Source organism: Anticarsia gemmatalis, chromosome Z, assembly GCF_050436995.1.
Source record: "Anticarsia gemmatalis isolate Benzon Research Colony breed Stoneville strain chromosome Z, ilAntGemm2 primary, whole genome shotgun sequence".
NCBI lineage: Eukaryota > Metazoa > Arthropoda > Insecta > Lepidoptera > Erebidae > Anticarsia > Anticarsia gemmatalis.
The window spans coordinates 3656429-3676724 of NC_134776.1; the positions used below are offsets into that span (position 1 = coordinate 3656429).

Sequence of the window (20296 nt, forward strand, 5' to 3'; positions counted from 1 at the left end):
ATAAACAAACCGTTTAAAATATCAGGTGTATTTTAAAGGAGGTTGTCTTTTAAAAAAAAAAGAGAAAAAAGTTGTTCCGCGATTGTTAAACAACAACGCTCCGTCGTTGTTGGAAACTTTAATACCAATAGTTGAGGGAAATAACAGTAAGCCCCCGGGCGGCTCGCACTCACCAGCCGTGTGTCCCTATAAAAGTTGACTTAACTTTATTTTCTATTAATATGATACGGGGAATGTTAATAAATAGCAACAAAGATAAATATAGACACGTGTTAGTGTGACTTTACATAGACAGAATTTACGAATTCTATATTTAAGACATGTAGGAATGAACCCACGATACCTCGCGTAATATAAATGCAACTATCTTAGCTATTGTACCATATGCACACATAGAAAAAATAATCGACTTGGACTCAAAGCCTAACCCCTCCCTCCAACTCGAGAGACCCTTGCCCAGCATTGGGACAGCAATAGTGTAAAAAGAAATGCAGACTCGGCAGACATTGGTCTGCCCAAACACGGAGCCCTCTCACTCGTATTCTTTCCAATTCTACATCTCTTATCTCATCTCATCTCTCATTTATATAAAACTAGCTAACCCGGCAAACGTGGTTTTGCCATATATTATATATCAAAGGAAAAAAAAAATTGTCATTTAGGAGGATGAAAAATAGATGTTGGCCGATTCTCAGACCTACTCAATATGCTCACATTTGACCGATTCTCAAAATTTCATGAGAATCGGTCAAGCCGTTTCGGAGGAGTATGGTAACGAAAACTGTAACGCGAGAATTTTATATATTAGATATTGATAAAGTATTTAATGAAACCTTCTTTGGAATTACTCTATTTATTCTCGAAAACCGCATGTAACTCCGTCCAGTAGATTTGTAGATTTTGAGTTTATCGCGAGCAGACAAATGCTTTGTGTTATAGTATTTTGTAATAAATTATAAAATTATTACTAATTCCCGACGTATAAGTTCGGTCAGTGACATATTATGTACTTAAGTTTGTAGAACAAACTAGACAAGTGTGGCACGTGTTTAGGATGACAGGCGTAAACGGGACGAGGTTTACACCGTCAACGAAAAGCTGAAAAATACGATTCACGGTCACCGGACAATACGACTTTAAAATAACTCTTTTGACACTAGCTTTACTATAAGGCTCCATCCTCGAAGGCTCTAACCCTATATCAAATAAAATGCGACTTTAAATTCACGGAAACTTGGCTTAAATAAAACTATTGTTAATTTAAATACCTCTCTCTAATCACAAGACACAAAATAAAATTGTATCATAACACTAACACAACAGTCTTAACTTAACCTAAAATAAAAATATTTACACTGTCCACATATTCACGACAACACACACTTTAAAACAGCTTATAAATAGGCTTTAATAACTGGTTGATTTGTTTCTGAGTCTTCCTTGGTCTCGTCAAATAGTCAGACAGTACATTTCCGAAGCCTGATGCAGCTGCCGATACGACATTTTGAAAAGGCCTGTTAAACTGTCCTGGATACTGGTTGAAGCCTGGTCTTTGAAAGCCTCCCTGAGGGTAGAAACCTTGGCCGCCGTAATAGCCAGGTCCTCCGAAACCAGAGCCGTAGCCAGAGTTACCGTAACCTCCGTATCCTGGGTAGCCTCCGTGTCCACCATAGTTTCCATGACCTCCGTAGTTCCCATGACCTCCGTACCCGCCGTGGCCGTGACCATATCCTCCTTGGACGGGGTAAGGAACTGGATACGGTATTATTGGAGCTACAGGAGCGACTGGTGCGATAGGGGCTCCTCCACAGCCGAAGAAGTAGTTCATAACTGGAGCGGAGATGTACGTGTGGTCAGCTCCGAACGTCTTTCCGAAACCACCGTATCCACAGGGTCCATTTTGTCCATGTTTCTTTCGTTTTCGGTGCTTTCGCTCCAGGTCTTCACTGTCTTCGATGTCTGGTGGAAGGTCTCTTGTACCCTCTGCATCTTCTGCGAGCGCAAGATGTACTGCGCAGTACAGCAGGAGAATGATCAGTGTGGTTTTCTAGGATTGGAAAAATGAGGGCATTAGTCCGACATAAGAGACATTCAGAGTTTTGGCAAACGTGTCAAGAGTCCCGTGGTAAAAAATAATATTGGTTATTTATGACAATATAAAACAAATCAAATAATTAGCATTTTACATGTTAATCACGACACATAAATAAAAAAATAAAGCGTCGCTTTTGCATACAAATCGCAAAAATGCACGCAAAGTTACTCATACTAAATTAACTATATCAAAAGACTACTCACCATGATTATGTTTAAGGTGCCAGCTAAGAGGGCTCGTGGTCGGCGACCGACTGACGTGAACTCCTCCCAAATTGGTGGGATCAAAAGAGAAAGTTACCAATTCATGTACAATATAAAGATATCGCAACGGTGGGGAAATAGTATGGCCATTTAGTTGCAACAGCTGGGCCAGGCCCCACGGAATAGAACGTTGAGGTGACGACACGTTAGAGCTTTTGCTTCTTACAAAATATCGGGGCTAGATCAGATTGAAGATAAACCCGCACAATGGCACATTCATATCATCAAATCGTGCATTAAAATTACTTTTCAGTAACATTTGTTATGCTTTTGAATATTGAATATCCAGGTCAATTATAGGAGAAATGAATATAGTAGATTTTTTTTTACGCGAATACACATTTGGAATTACACTCGAGTTTTGGATTTCATCGTATTGAAATAGGTACGTAAAATGAATTTCATAAACAAAAAATATTTAACCATATATAGGACATAGGGGATACAAGCCATACATAAAAAAGTATCTATTCTATTAACATCTATATTTACACTGTGAAAAGCAGAAGAACGTAGTAAAATATCACAAAAATGTCATTAAAATAAGACTCCTTATAAAACGTACAACCCTTACTTGGCCAGCGTGGTGGACTCAAGGCCTTACCCCGCCCTCATTACGGGAGACCCTTGCCCAGCAGTGGGATATTAATGGGTTATTTTTTTTTATAAATAGTAAAATTGTTACAATACACCGCTCTAATGTGTCTCTACCACGAAGGAGTGTGTATTCAGTGCTTAGTACTTACTTAGCTAGGATAGCAGAAATTGCTAAACAAATTGTGTTGTAATTTGATATGATAATATGACGGCGGACATGGCGCAATTGTTACTACGTCATGCTTCGGATGACGTGGGTTCGATTCCCACGCAAGCATATTACATAGATAATTATTTCGGAACGCATAGATTAAAGTTTAAGATTTTAATGTAATATAAACATCGTGATGAAACCTTCGCCTGTTTTAAAGTTCTTTAAACTGTTATTAGTCCTCAGGCGGCACTTGGACAGGTTAGTTGTGTTTTTAAGATTTATTATAGGAGTTATAGTCCATTAACTTAGTTCAGAGCCTTGTATGGAATGTTCGCGGCTGGCGAAGGTATACAAAAATCTGAATTTAAAACATTGGTGACCCTCAGGCCTATGCTGTCGGTGGTCTGTTTGATGCAGCTACTTTATTTCGGATATACACAGAATTCCCATTGATTAACTAGATAAATCGTACATGATTAGACTATCTACTAAGTTGTCGGATCATAACAACCAAGTTATATAGGTTTAAACATGAATTAAGATTGCAAGAACTTGTCGATTGATTCGATTCGGACATTTTGGATTCACTATATCGTCTAGTTAGTCATTTGTAGTAACTTAAAGAATTATAGCTCTTGTGAAATACTCGACTAGCCTTAAAAAGTTTTTAAGTCGGATCAGATACAAAAATCACTAAGCGTATCAAAAACCTTTTTTGCAAACTTCGACTTCGAATTTATCAACAGGTTAAACCAAAAATCCATGATTCGCTAGCCTTTAAAAAAATCAAAGTCAAAGACAATTAAGATTTATTTCAGAAACCATTCACAACTATTTGAAATCGTCATATTTTTATTCGTTATCTACCATTGTTTCGGAAAAGTGGTTGCTCATGAGAAGAAACTGCAAGAAAATCTGTGTTTTGCTCCAAACTTTGTATTTAAAGCACTATAAATTTAAACTCTTATTTATATCCCTTATATTTATTTCTTATAAATATAAATTCTGTGCAAGTTTCTAGGGCTATTGCTATTATACCAAGTGGCGTTCATCTTTGCCTACCGCTATGTGAAAACGGCGTGATTTTAAATATGTAAATAGAAACAAAATAATAACTAAGACACCAGTCATAATAATAGTTTTACAACTCACAACAAGGTGTCATTAGCACGTGACGACCGAGTGTAAAACATAGTTTTTATACATTACCTTCAAGTGCACGAGATAAGTATGTGTTTAGTTTGTTTCTAGTTTACTAAGTAGAGGTTACTGTTCTATAATATTATACTAGGCCAGATAATACAGTAGAATCTCTTCTATTTACTATACTATCAATGAATCAATTTATTATTACTTATCTCAACTTAGTATCAAAGTTACATCAACCGACATTTTACGTGTCTTCCATAGCACGGAGATGCTCAACTCGAATTGCACTAAATGACCATCCATCTATGGATTTTCCGTACAAGTCGTTGATTTACCTACTCTGTTAACCTCGATGCATGTGTTCAAATGTGATTTTAAATAATATACTAAAAGACAAAAATGTCCACCAAAGACAATAATAGATTTTAATCCAGCAAATGAGACAAACATAAATTTAATTTCATACGGAAATCATCCCTTTAAAAAATGCACTCTGAATCTTTCCTGAAAATAATATGTAAAACTTCACAGTCAAAAAACCATTGCACAAAAAGCACCCTTATAATTCGTCAAACATGGAAACAAAACACCAGACATCGTAACCCATATCTGCACAAAACCATTATATTCACAAAATTTGTGCTTTAATATACTCGTATTAAAAAATCATACTCCGCAAGCGAAATACAGCAAATATTGAATCAACGCTTACGATAGGTCATTAACCTCTGTTCAATAATCTGTTGGACACTATTGTACACTGTAGTGCAGTGGTTGTACACAAACCACTTTACTATCCACTTTACATTTTACGCTCAATGATAATGGATACTACTTTCATTCACGTAACCAATAATTTTATAGACTCCCTGAAACAGTGTCACACCTGCTTTTAGGTACAAGGGTTATTTAATTTATTTTAATGAGTTAATGGTGTTGCTGATAGCCAGACGGAAAAAACGGGCATAGGCCTAGATTGAAAAGGTCCCGGCCGTGGGACACAGATTTCAACTTAATAATAAAAAACTTTTGGATTAAACTTCACTAAATAAATAAATATAGCTGACTTACCACCGGTTTCAGAGGTACATTTAGCGCTAGTTTATTTATTCAATAGCGCTTAAACTTATATAAAAAACGCTATTGAATAGATAAACTACCGCTAAATGTATTTAGAAACCGGGTATTAGAGTTCAATTTAGACTCTCAGTTAGCAATGCATTTATGGCAATTGTCTAATCAACATCAGACACGTACGTCCTTGCAACCTCGGTTACCAATCACAAACAAAATTATTAAACACAAAAATTTACTCATAACGTCGCTTAGGTAACAATGCCGCGTAAGTCGAAAATTGGTCATATGACGTTTTATACTTCATTGGATAGATTTTGTCAGCGCGCATCGAATGATGTTAGATTTTTTTTAAATTGTCCAATCTTGAACGAACTTAATATCTACCTATTTATGTATTCAGTACACATGTCAGAAGTATTTCAAAGATAATAATCAGTTTTTTATCTCTCCTGGAAACATGTCAAATTTAACTTGCGCGGTATTGTTACCTAAGCGACGATAAGCAACTAGTTTTCGAGCTAGGCCCGCGTGGGATTATACCCCCTTCGCGATGTAGTTTTCCTTAAATCCTCTATTAGTGCTCGTCAAGACTCCCAAGGAATATTCATACCGTATTTCAACTTTCTACGCTTAGTAGTTCCGGCTGTGCGTTGTCCATCAATCAGTCACTCAATAAAAAATACGTAAGGTATTCCAGACTTAATACAACTATACATATTTACTATGCGATGTTTTCATTCATAAAGATACTAAAAATAAACTATTTCCGTGATCAGATTGAAATATAATTACACAAAGTAGTGCGTGCTACTTTAAACATAGTATTGTGATAGAGTTTACAAAACCCTGCGGACAAAATATTTACAATACTACTTTCTGCCCGCGACTTCGTCCGCGCGAGATGATTTTCCATTAAGAAAAAGCATAATATGCGGATTTCAAACACCACCTCAAAAACACTATTTTCTGTTAATTATTATGTTTTTCTTTTAATGGGATACATGTTTAAACAGCAAAATTGACTACACAGATATCCGATGCTTAAGTCCAATTTACAGTGTATGAAATATAGTTAAATTATCATAATGAAAATTTAAATGACGGTAAATGTATGAAAACAGCTGTCGATGTCTTTTCTGTCTGACAAACTACCTGATACTTATCCAGAAAAAATGACTGGACCTACACTGTTCATTGATAAATAGATCCTGCACTGTAAAATATATTTGCAACATTTCAAAGACAACCTTCATAAACGTATTGAGAAACCAAAAATCATATTTGGGTTTCCCCTGCATATGTGAGTTTTGGGAATACCTCAGTTTCGTAAACGGTTTGTTACTATGGATTGCTAAACCGTACACGTGTTGGCCTGCACGGCTCAGTTCGTAGTAAACTCGGTTACGGCGCGAGGCGACCTTGGTTCACAGTTCACCACTCGTTTAGGCACCGTTCTCACTTGGTTGCTATACAACCGTGCAGCAAACTTTGATACCTAGACAGTTTGGATTTTTATGAGGGAGGGCAATGCCCTTTAGTATTTATGCTGTCTGTTTCGGCTTGTGAATCACTAGTCTGATAATCTATTCGATAGATAAAGTAACAGCAAATATAATAGTAACAAACATTTTTCTTAATAAACTAACCGATACTAATTCAGAAGCGGTGACCCCAGGGATGAAATTTATTTTAAAGTAAGTGCAATAGTTAAAAAAGTAAAAGTTAGTAAAAGTCGGAAGCCGATGGAAGCGGGCGCCGCTTGACCAGAACGTTATGGGAGGTCTATGTCTAGCAGTGGACGTCTACAGGCTGATATGATAATGCAATAGTTGGCTGCATCACGTTCACGAGACCTCTTTTAAACGAATTTTTACTTCCAAAATTTATTTCTAGCCAAATACAATTTCTTCCCCTGAATAAATAAATTGATCTTGAATAAGCATGAAACCTCCTTGTCTTCATCGCCACTTTCCATCAGGCGAGATGGGCAACAATTGCCTGATCTATAATCATAATCATCAATCAATATAGGTACAAAAAACTCTTCCGTTACTGTGTGACTGACTGCCTGATGGACAACGCACAGCCGAAACTACTGAACGTAGAAAGCTGAAATTTTGTATGAAGATTCCTTAGAAATTGTAGAGGACCACAAAGAGAAGATTTTTATATATTCTTCCCTGAAGGTGTTGAAATTTCATGTGAGCAAAGCTGCGAGTGAAAAACAACATTACATGAAAACAAATGTTTAAATACAAATGCTAGAATTTGTTGATTTTCAAATTAATTTTATCCAATGCTCAGCTATTCAGTAATCGTTTCGCTTCGCTCTCTTACTCTTATATCATCTAGTAAACCGGTGCAGAATGCCATTGTTATTTATCTGACTTTACATCTGCTTACAAAGTTCTTAAATTAATAAATAAAATGTACTTTATAAAAGGAATTCTTTCAAAAGCATACTGTTTACTTAAGTAGTAATAAAATAAACCTGTGCAAGCCCCCAGGCAGTACTCAGTAGAAAGCAGGACAAAGTTCAACAACTAGCTGTAACCTTTTAAATGAAATCTAACAGGCAACTAGAGATAAATCCTTCATCTTATTTTTACCCGGGACAAGTAGGACACTTAGATATAACTTAGTCGGATCATTTGACGCGAACGATAAAAATATTACTTACTACGGATTCAGTGATTCAGTAAGTTGAGATCGTTTGCACTTTTTTATTTAAAACTTTAACGTTCCCCTTTTAAGTTGATGCTTATTGGCAGGTAATGGTGCTTAGTTAAGTCAGTTAGTTTTCTGTTCTTGTTATTTATTTTTTAATGATCGCTTCTTACCAAAGATTGTTCGTAATATTTACCAGTAAGTATAATTATATTCCAGCTTCAGCTCGTGACTGCATTTACTTGAAAAGATTTCCCTAAAAGCATTGTTTGTGTTCCTATAGGTTATAAACTATCTGTGTACCTTTCAAAATCTGCTCAGTTTTTTCAAACATCATTGTTCAGGCACTTCTGTATTGAGTCAGTCTCTGCCAGTCGATCTGGTACAGTCAGCTCCAAAAGTAGCTGAGGATACTCAATCTTTTGAAACCCTATATACTGAAGTGTCCACATTATTTGACAACAAAATCAGGTAGAATAAGTTAGAATTATTCAATCAATGGCAAATGTTTTCTTCCATGGAATAATGAGCACACTTCAGTACATAAGGTTTCAAAAGATTGAGTATGATCAGCTACTTTTGGAGCTGACTTTACGAGTCGAGTGCGTCTCACCACCTTCGGTTTGCTCTACCACGACGTCGACCAGAATTTTGTGAGATCTATTTCGTGATAGTTTAAACCCACTGCTCTTAAGACACATATACGTAACCGGCCAATCCCATTTAAGTTAGGCGAATTTCTGAGAGACGATATGGTTCGATACTATTGAATGAACCTTTCAAGATACCACTGCCAGACACTAAATGAAAAGGTAGGCAACTGAAGCAAGTTTGGACGTTACCTATATTTATTACATTTCAAATAATTATATAGTAGTCCACAGATTTTTTAAAAGGCGATAGCTAGAATTGATTTTCATGCGTTTTGAGTACGATGGTAGTTTTAAACGAATAACTTACTAATGTAGGATCAAGTGGCGTTCTCTGGTTATAGTCTACCTTTATAGGAAAAAGGCGTGATTCAATGTATGTGTCTTTGTCACCTAAACTTTTAATCAGATTAAGTAACTATAATATGATATAACAAAAAAAAATGTTAATTGGTAATGAAAACTCAAACCAAAATCATTACAATAATTTGATGCAATAGGTACGTATCTACGAAACCTATGGCTCCGTATAAAATGTCATGTAGGAACAACTCGGCGATGAACAGATGCGGTGTCTGCGTCTGCACAATAGGAGACGTAAGCGGAACGAAATATTAACTTACCTTATAATACAACACGTGGATTATGGATCTAAATTTATACTTATTTTATAAGAAACTAATAAGTATAATAAGGTCAATTTGGGTAACTTAGAATCATTTGGGTAACATTGACAGTGGGAATTTGAACTAGTTTCGATTATTTTTTTCATATGAAACCAACACAAATGATAAAGGTTTATTTTAGTTTTGCAATCTTTTATGAATTGTGTTGGTTTCATATGAAAAATTTTTGGAAACTAGCTCAAATTCCCACTGTCAATGCTACCCAAGTGATTAAAAGTTACCCAGGTTGACTGTAAGTATACTAGTATTTAATACGGTATAGTATATTACATTGACATTAATAATATAGTATTTATTACAGTAATTAATACATCTCAACAAGATAAACATCAATAATGACTCTTATTTCTGTGGTTGATACAAAAACGAATGCTTATGCCGATTACAGACATGCACATATTGGACATCATTCACAAATTGTACGTACATAAAATATGTATTAAAGTTTATTATAGTATCAAAATTAGTTATGGACAATATTTCACCATTTTTAGAAAAGATTCAGTAAACATTATTCTATTGATTATATTATTTGTCGCCCTCCGTACATTATTCGATATTAGATTTTAATTTTGATAAACAAATGCAAAGCAGTAGCGCAAATCTTTACCACTATCGACTATTGATAACCGGCTCGCTCGAGAAATGTTTAATGAAAATCAGATCAGCTTCTGGCAAGGGCCGTAGGAACAAATAAATAAATAGCTACATTTTAAATCTCAAATTCTCGATACTCGCTAGTACTGACTACAGAGAATCGCGCTACTGACACGCTGTCTTTTTCGTGAGAATCACGGCAAAACGAATACTTCCAAACTTTGGTCAAAACGATTTTTCCGCTCACACCGCCACCGGCATTTTACACCTAGTATGAACGGTGCTCAACATAATTGCATGGGAAGTTATTGTGTAAAACACCATAATAGGCGTATTAGTTCGTAATAACTATTATGTATTTTTATATTGAGAAATACCTATTATAAAAAAACATTTCCTTTGTTTGGATTATTAGACGACAAGTGACAAAATGTACTAATAGAGCCTTCGCCCTTTTGGATCGGTTTTACTAGGCAAATAAATATAAGCTATTGCTAAATATTGCTGCCACCATTCTGGGAATGTTCCAAATGGACAACAATGCACAGGACTACGAACCTAGGAGAATTTCATAAGTTTTATATTTTACGTATATATTGTTGCAGCGAGCAAAAATCCCTAAGTGTCTTTCTTTATATACTTTACGCAGCACACAAAAACCTGATTTTCTCAGAAAATTGCCAAAAACACCAAATATTTTATTTTTACTAACTCTTTAATGAACGATATTTCCTTTTTACAGTATGGTATCGAAAAGAAATAAAACTGCATCATTTTCCAAAACTTAAACACAGCGTATTTTGCCCGTCCAGTAACGATAGTATGTTTGCAGAGTTTAGTTATAATTTTATCAGTTGAATTAACCGATACAGCAATTTGTAATTACTTATGTCTAAACTCAATATCGTATTTGATTACAAACTATATTTAGCCCACATTTCGTAAATTATATTCAATATTAAATAGATTCTGTTTACGTGAAATAGGGGGTAAATTATTATAGCGCTCACGTTTATTATATACTATACTAGTTATTACTCGCGATTTCATCTGTATGAAAATATTTCCCGGGGTTAAAAATTTTCTATGTTTTGAATCAAGTTATAAACTAAGTACATATGGAATACAAAAAATAACCACGTTTCGACATTATTAATGTAAGTCCCATTATTGATCCGAGACCTCATGATCTAGTAGTTCGATGCGCTAGAGAATGCTTCAATGAGGCAGCCCAAGTAAGAAAATTGTATACATCTGAGTAAAAATATAGCTGTTACCATGTTATGTCAAACAAATCTTATACGTACTCCTCCGAAACGGCTTGACCGATTCCCATGAAATTTTGTGAGCATATTGAGTAGGTCTGAGAATCGACCAACATCTTTTTTTCATACCTCTAAGTGGCACTATTTTGAAAACCTTTGCCCAGTCAGCTAGTATAATAAAAAATGAAAAATATACTACCTAAATTGCTACTTTCAAGTACAACCTTAGAGGAGTATGGGATAAGAATGTAATCCTCTAAACATTTTGAAACGAAAAGATATAAAGCATTGTGTCGTTCAAACGATAAGCAGATAGATAGCTTAGTAGGTTTATTGCAAGCGGAAACGTACTAAAGAACTGTATAATTCTATTGAAAGATATGTACGTAGAGTCGTATACCCTAGATTTTATATAAGTAGATCACATGCATTTACAATATCTTAACCTGACCCATTAACCTCTTTTTAATATATGTATACATTTAAATTTAAATGATATAGGATTCATATAGAGAGAGAGATACATGTTGTTGCCAAATACTTCCTACGAAACACGCCTGCCAGTGGATAGCACTGGAGAATCACGATACAGAAGTACGTTTAACCTTTCTACAGTCTGGATAGTTTAAGTGCTGATTGAATCTGGAGAATTGCAAATTTCGCGGGGAAAACATCGTGATGCAATCTTATAAGCCTGAGAGTTCTTTAGAACACTTATGCAAAGTCCCCAACCCGCACTTGGCCAGCGTAGTGTACTCAAGGCCTAACCCCTCCCTTATTCCGGTAGGAGACACATACCCAGCAGTGGGACTTTAATGGGTTAAATTTATATATCTATATTATTTACTAGCCGACCCCGTAAACTTCGTATCGCCTAACAGCCGATTTTTAACAAGTAATTCGTAAATCTTTTTTTCTCCGTAAAAAAGGAATTAGTGAAATCAGTCCAGCCGTTCACGCGTGATGGCGTGACTGAGGGAAATTGGGATTCATTTTTGTATATCTAACATATAAGATGTTATTATTCTGTACTTATAGTAACAATTTATGCAATGAAGAAGTATATTTTCTGATCAGTCTCTACTACAAGCTTTCCTAATATAAGCAATCCCTTTGCTTAAATGGCGACTCCAAATCATGTAATGTTTTGCACTTATGTAATTGAAATAAAAAAAAATATTTATTTTTTATGATCAGTCTCTACTGGTTTCCCCTTAATACGCCTAGATTAATTTCTGACAACATCTAGCCCAGTACTGCCAAACACGATATCCCAAGTTTGATTCCTAATTCGCGCAGAGATTTTTTACCGTCTGCCGTTTGCTACCGGACATCAAATATTTCTCATGCGATAATTAATTACATTGTTCCCATAATTGACAGTCGTGTTAATTATTAGTAACTAGCTGACCCGCGCAACTTCGCTTGCGTCACATAAGAGACTCATAATTTTCCCCGTTTTTGTAACATTTTTCACTGGTACTCTGCTCCTATTGGTAGTAGCGCGATGATATATAGCCTATAACCTTCCTCGATGAATGGACTATCTGACACTGAAAGAATTTTTCAAATCGGACCAGTAGTTCCTGAGATTAGCGCGTTCAAACAAACAAACAAACAAACTCTTCAGCTTTATAATATTAGTATAGATTAGACGTTCTGACGTTCGTATTAATGAGGCGGTTGTAAGATAAACTATTGGTTGATCTTTGCCGCGGTTGGTTTATAGATGGGTGACCGTACATGGAAAGTAAGGCTGAACAGAAGGTACTTAGATGGATGACCATATAGAGGTTGGTTGAACATGTCCTTTTATCATTTTTGTGTAATAGCAGTCTTTGATGCAATTTGCGGATCGGTTAAAGTAATAATTCTTGGGCTTCAGTTTTCACGGTTGCAGGATGCAAGTATTTCAGAAGAGTTCGAAACACACAAGAATTGAACAGTCGCTCCATTATAGAATAACTCAAAATTTCTTTGTTACGGCCTCTGTGGCGCGGTCGGTAATACATCAGACAGTTTGCTGATCACGATGGTTCGGGTTTTTTTTTTTTTTTTTTTTTTTTTATAAAAAAGACAACTCCCGCACTAAGAATTGCTCTTGTGTCGCGGGGACTTTTACAAACATACAAACAACGGACACAAAGCACAACCAGACCCGAAACAATTAGTTGTGGATCGCACAAATAATTGTCCCGTGTGGGAATCGAACCCACGACCTCCCGTTGCAGTGGTATCGGCGTGGCGACCTAAACCACTGCGCCACGGAGGCAGTCAGTGAGGTTTGACTTCAGAGTCGGGCTAAAGCCTATTGGTCTTTTCTAATTTAATTTAGAAAATTTCTTAATAGTAGAGCGGAGTTTGGTATCGTGTCCGGGAATAGACTCGCATCCTATTATACGGGTGTATCATTGTTAACGACGAAACGTGGATGTACATATTTCTAACACAATAAGCCTAAACCTCAGGGTGTTTGTATGTTATTGATAGCTAAAGGCTTATAGTAAGATGAAAATATCTGAAACAAAGCTTTCAAACAATTTATGTAAACGTTACGAATAAATTAGTTAAACTTATTACAAATATACAGCATATCTGACCTCACTATCTTTCTCTGACTTTTGTATAGTGCCGTCCTGCTCTCTCTTTTTCAATTTCTCGTCTTATAAAATGCATTGAGCTGGCCCAGTTTACTGCATTTCTTACTTCAAATAAACGTTAATTGGAGAAAAATGGGAATACTATTTATTTATTGAATCCATAGTTGTTAGCGGACGGAAAAGAAATAATCCTGAGCGGTTTACCATTTGTATTTGAATATCGTCTGGACTGATTTATATATTTTATCGTATGGTTGGTCCACCTAGAATCTAAGTTATTCAAAGCGCCCGATAGGAGATTGGCTCTACGACGGTTATCTGAACTGACAACGGCGACTGTCATTTTACGTGCCCACAGTGACGCTACGTTCAAATGCAAGCCACAATACAAGCGTTACTAAACAGATCGTTTACCAACTGATGATGGCAACTGGCTACGAGTGCTACTTTTACTGGCTTCAAAAGAGTAGGTACTATGGTCCAATAAATATTTTTTAATCCTAATAATGTTATAAATGCGAAAGTTTTTTTAAGATGGATGTACATAATATGTATGCTTGTAACTCTTTCATGAAAAATTTGCTGGACGGATTTTAATGAAATTTGTAATACTCCCTAATAGCTTATTACCTAGATTAACAAAAAAATATCATATACACTCATATTAAATTTTTACCCTGGATTTTTTTTTCCGCGGGCGAAGTTGCGGGCAGTACCTAGTGTATGAAACCGGTTGACTTGATAAATACTAAGTTATTTCTACTTAATAGGCAGTGGGTAGGCGGCCAAGAGTCTAGGCTCTAGAGCCGGATGTTTCTTAATCTTGTTGCTGCTAAATGGCCGTGACCGTCAAACGTCAAAGGACGCACTAAGTCCGTTAACGTAGAATGTCCTTGTAAATTATAAGAGGTATCGCCACTTTGCCTTCACGTGCCGTGGTGTTGTGGTGTCCTATGGATGTTATATTTTCTTGATGGTTTTGCCTACGCTTTCGTTTCTACTACGTGTCATGAATAATGTAAGCAATATCTTAGTTGATGGTACTTCTATAAAGCATTTTTTTAAATTGTCATAGTACCTAGGTGTAATAAATGTGTGTTGCAGTAATATTCTTCTATGAAAGCGAAAAGTTGGTTGTAATTTTGTATTTGGATGTCTGTTGCTCTTTCACGCAAAAAATACTAAACGGATTTTCATATACCAACGTTGGTGTGCTGATAGTTTATACCCTGCATTAACAATTATTTTTTACCCCGATATTTTTTTAACGAGAAAGAAATTGCGAGCAATACCTAATGTGTGCCATAATAAAGCTTTCTTTTTTCTAGTGCCTACCTAAGCCGTTCTATAGGTCTAAAATTCTATAGGTCCCGCTTAGGGTAAGTCTGTGTCGCTTTGAGCACATCTGTTTTTCTGCTTCTGGCGAGAACTTCTGTCGCGGTTTAGCAAATATGTTCCGTTTAAGATAACTAGTTATGTCCCGCTTTTCAGGGATAACATGTAATGTATTATTTTATACAGTTATCTAGCGGTTTTTTATTATACAAGAGCAGGATGACTTTGTAAGCCATCTTTAATTGTTTAACTACAGGTTCCCAACTTTCCTCTTAACCAAAACAATAATACCCAGTAAACAGCCTCGAAATGCACAATTACCTAGATTGTAATTTCGAATTACGTCATTTCCAAAATCAAGTAACTGATTGAATCAAGCCACGGCCCGCGGGTCAATGATGTTCTAAATTCTGAATTCTGTATTTCTCTACCAGCCGCGAACTTTGCATACAAAGCTCACTATCATGTCTATACTACAAACATAACGTTAGTCAAACTCTGACTGACAAAGTTCCTCACACGAATTAAGTACAGTGGCGCGATTCTCAACAGCCGGTACTGTCGAGTATCAAAAGTTTGACATTTAAAATGTACTGCCAAAATAGTTCCTGCGACGCCCGTCAAAGGCGCTGATCAGATGTTCATACAACATTTCTCAATGACTTACCGGTTGTAGGTAGTTGATAGAAGTAGAGAATCCAGGTGGGAGTATTTTCTTTCTTCATGAACTGTTTATTGACCCCTCAAGTCTGAGAGATATCCTGTCGATATTAATATATAAAATACTCATCCGTTCATTATTCCGCCGGGTGAATAAGACGGATATCGAACCCACGACGTCCGGTGCTGACTTACAGCAGCACAGTAATTGGGATTAACGTTGTTTATATGTGTCTGTATTGTATTTAATAAATAACATTAATTAAATATCGGAAAATGAAATAAATGTCAACACATTGTCTTGACAACACTATAGAAGTAACGTCTACATCCTGTACATCAGTGTTTCTTAACCTTTGATATGCGGACCCCTGAGGGGCCACGAGTACGTAGGAAGGTCCGCGTTCTTGCCTTGAACATAATCTCTTTTTATAAGTAATACTTTTTATTTCTTATATTTAAAAAAATAAATGCAAGTAACTAAACCCTTCCTTAATTAGTATCAGATGTCCCTGTTTTAGTTATTTGGGGATCCTTTAAATTGTGTTTGATTTCTTAATAAACTGAACGCACACTGAACAACATTTAGAACCACTGCTATATATATACTTGCTTTCACCACAAGTGCTCAAAGTTGCACAAAAGTTTTGAAAGATTATAAAATTTAACTTTGAATGCATAATTTAAATAAAAAACAAGTAGTAATAAAAAAAACAAGATATTAGGTACATATCTATTCAGGATTTATTTGCAAAAAACGGAATAAAAAACAGCCTTAAATTGTGATCACAGCACCAAAAAGAACGAGCGTAAATCGCTTTCTTAAAATACACAGAAAATGGCCAAAATCTCAAAACCTATGATACTTGTGCCAGAGATAAATTTAAATTTTTATATCAGTTGGGTGGTCGCCCATCCGCTGGTAAAGGATTATCCATTATTTACGCCACACCCTGTATACAGATCGTTGCTGTTTCGGAAACGGTAACATATTTGAAGTTATTTAGGGTATGACAGAAATATTGTCTTGTTTTTTGACTAGAAGACGTGTTATGCACCTCGTAAAATACAAGGAAAATGTCGAAATAAACTACTGAGAACCTTGCAAAAAAATATTTTATTTGCACTTTTATAGATTCGCTAGTTATAGCGGCCTTACTAATATTATACGCACACAGAACTGATTGAAAAGACGAGTGAGATTAAAAAATCGGTTCTTAAGACCAATGTACAAAATATTACTTAGATTTTTCTAATATACATCGTGTAAGCTTTCATTACTTGTAAAAGTTTTAACTAAAATACAGTTTTAAAATTAAATGATTGTATTTGTAGCTTACACGTCGGTTTTTGTAGTGTCTAACCAATAAAATTAATAATAATTCTCATAAGTTTTCAAGAAAACAGTTTAACATTATTTTACTTTAAAACATCCATGACCACTCTAAGGTTAGTTTTATAGCTGACCAGAAGAGTGCTACGGGCTCCTACATATGGGCTGCCGGAACGAGGGCACGCGTCAAGCCCTAGGTCATTGTTTCAGAGCGTTTCGGAGCAAGTCGCGGCGGAGCTATACGCACTCCGACTTGCGTAACATAATATGACACAAAATTCTACCCGATTCAAAACGATAACTGGTAGGCCGCACAAGTATTCAATTCTGTTTAATATGGCACTGCTTAAAAGTATCCCGGACGTAGTGCGAGCATTGCGTTCATCGGATTTACCACCGCGCCACGGATGTCGCCGTCGTCTTAGAATTATTCAGATTTTTTTAGTAGAATCATTTGCCGGTTTTGAATAACGTTTGTTCTGAAATACATCTTCGAGAAATGTAGAAAAACAAACGCAGAACGGGAGAAACAACAAGGATGTTGTAAATTAAATTCCGCGTTAAGTCGAACTAATTTGAAGCAGAGATAGTTTACAGAGATATTTTGTAGCGTAAAGGATGTATTTACGAGTAGTAACTTCGATCTGAATACCTTTTATCTCGGAAAATCTCCACTCGTAAATAGAAACTAGTATTAATTAAATGAAGGAATAGCGAATGGCGTCACAAGGAACCTAGATTTATATGGACTGTACAAGTAGGTCGAAGTTGAAGGATGGGTCATACACCTTATTGTAACAGGACGTGTGCAACACAATATCTCAAGACTCCGAGCTTATGCCGCGGTCGCACTGACGACGTTCAAACTGTGTTTGTGGTGTCCAAATTTGTGCACAATATACCGGAACACTGTCTGCTACATCACAAGAACCGATACGGTGGGAACCGACCCGACCGGTGAGCTGTATTTATGCGCTCTGCAAGGCACAGAGGTTTGCGACCTCATCTTCCTAGATACGAGCGTTGAAATTCTAGAAGGAAATTCGGGAATAACGTCTTTGGTCCGAACACATTAATTTAGACGCTAAACTAAGAAGCAAACAAGAAACATGTGTACAACAATTAACCAAATTATTGTCATGATGTGAACCCCAATTCAGTGTTTTTCGTGTCCATTTGCAGTTTTATCCTCGAGTTACTAAATTTTATTTGTCTTGATTTGACCGCTCCTTTATTCTGTTTTTCTATCTCGGTCACACATTACCGACCCTTTTAAAAGACAAAGCTTGCCATAGGTTAGTAGTATCACAATACAATATCGTTCCCTATAAATATTTTTTCTTAGAAAAGGTAGGTCACTGACCGCGCTAGTACATTACAGTGCAAGGAAAAATATCTAGATATAAATGATTTTTCCATTGAATAGTGGTCGTTTTGAAGTGCGTCTCCGTGCTTCGGACGAGGAATGCAGAATTTATTTATTTGTTTGATTTAATAACTCATTGGTCGGCAAACTGAGGGCCGACTTCCTATTAGTAGTGAGCTAGGTATAGAGTGGCGTAAGAGACATTTTATAGTAGGTATTGAAAATTGTTTGCAGAAGTATTTGAAAATGTTTTTTTACCTTATTGAATTTTTATAATCTTGGCTGTCAAAATCAATTCAAATCATTATGACAGTCAATGATACAAAATAATACCGCCATACCCGAAAGCGTAGAAGTGTATCAAAAACAATTTACAATGTCACTCCCTTGTTTATGGGGGCGGCTGAAATCTGCGGAGTTTTCCTGCTTGGAGACTTTTTCACTTTCAAACTTCTATCAAACACTTCAGTAAAATGATGTCCACGAGTGGGTAGGTATGTAGGTATGTAAGTTATGCTACTATAGCTAAGTAATATGCCTTTGCTAAGTAAGCAGTGGGTAGAAGGGAGACTTACTTGACATCTTGACATTGATAAGGTACAATGTTTCCGCTGATCGCGCTTACTTGGACGCCATTGTTTTCAGGCGTCATTCTTCTTTACCTGAAACAATAATTTTATTAATAAATATCACTAACTCACACACGGTCATTTGATTCCAAACTAAGCAGAGCTTGTACTATGGTAAACAAATAACTGATAAATATACTTATATACGTCTAAATACATACTTATACAGATTTATTAACAGGCTCAGAACAGATACTCGTGCTCATCACGCAAATATTTGGATGGGATTCGAACACACCACACGCAGCGCATCGGTTATTGCGTCGAGGTAAAATAGATTGAATGAATTTAATAATCAGGACAAATCAGTAGGTACCTTTAATACCAACATATTTTTTTTCAGAAGGCCACAAGTCCACAAATTTTAATAAGTTTATCTTTTTCCTATTCAAATATACGACTTCAAATAGCTGAATTTCGCTGAAGCCATAACACGCAATTATCATTTTAACTGTCCCATAAATATTTGTTCAATAAAGAATTATCTAAACTAAAAATATTAATGTTTAAACCAAAACAGGGTAATTTCTTTATAATAAATTAAGGAATAGTCTTCACTATTACATTCTTATAAAATTAATGTTTTTTTATTTTTTATTTAACTTACATATACAACCTAACTATATACAAAGAAAAATATTAAAATAAGGCATCATAAAATATCTCATTATCATAATTTGTCATTCTTATTTAAAAACATACTAACAAAATTGCATTTCACTTGATGCAAGTATGTTCAAGTGTTTTCCACCTTTTTTTTCGTCAGGAAAATGCATTACTGCATGTCCCGCTCCAGGGAGGTAGCGGGGGTTTGTCTGGCTCTCCCGCCGGCTAGGCGTTCCGGCTTTTAAATTTGGGTATACCGACTAAAAACCTGACGGTGTTCCTTCAACAGTCACCATAAAGTGGCCAGGACGCGGTACCTCCAATTGGATACTCCGCGTCCCAGCCGGTGACAGCCCGCTTTGGATAGCAACGAAGCACTTTAAATATAGGTATGTATAGGTTCATCACAGTCTAGACATCATGAACCGTCCTTGACCTCTCATCACACGTTATCACTATCTGCTCTTATCAGTACGTATTATATTTTTATCAGTATCAAGCCTTTCGAAAGGCGCACTTGAAGATATCTCCAAATGTATTTCATAATATTGTGATATGACACGCGTT

The 20296-nt window shown here is 36.0% G+C and overlaps 2 protein-coding genes across 2 annotated transcripts in view; both read right to left on the minus strand.

Annotated features, from left to right (window-relative positions):
- The window catches only part of LOC142986139 (proton-coupled amino acid transporter-like protein acs), a 91111-nt gene that overhangs the window by 29251 nt on the left and 41564 nt on the right, over nt 1-20296 (minus strand). Inside the window, exon 2 of the mRNA XM_076134423.1 lies at nt 19070-19156. Within this exon, the coding sequence (XP_075990538.1) occupies nt 19070-19146 (77 nt within the window). The 5' untranslated portion in view covers nt 19147-19156. The remainder of the gene's footprint in view (nt 1-19069; nt 19157-20296) is intronic.
- LOC142986400 (uncharacterized) lies at nt 1234-2374 on the minus strand. The gene is made up of 2 exons (XM_076134888.1): nt 2299-2374; nt 1234-2047 (listed from the first exon to the last, which is right to left on the minus strand). The coding sequence occupies exons 1-2, from the start codon at nt 2299-2301 to the stop codon at nt 1385-1387; spliced, it is 666 nt and encodes a 221-aa protein (XP_075991003.1). The 5' UTR covers nt 2302-2374; the 3' UTR covers nt 1234-1384.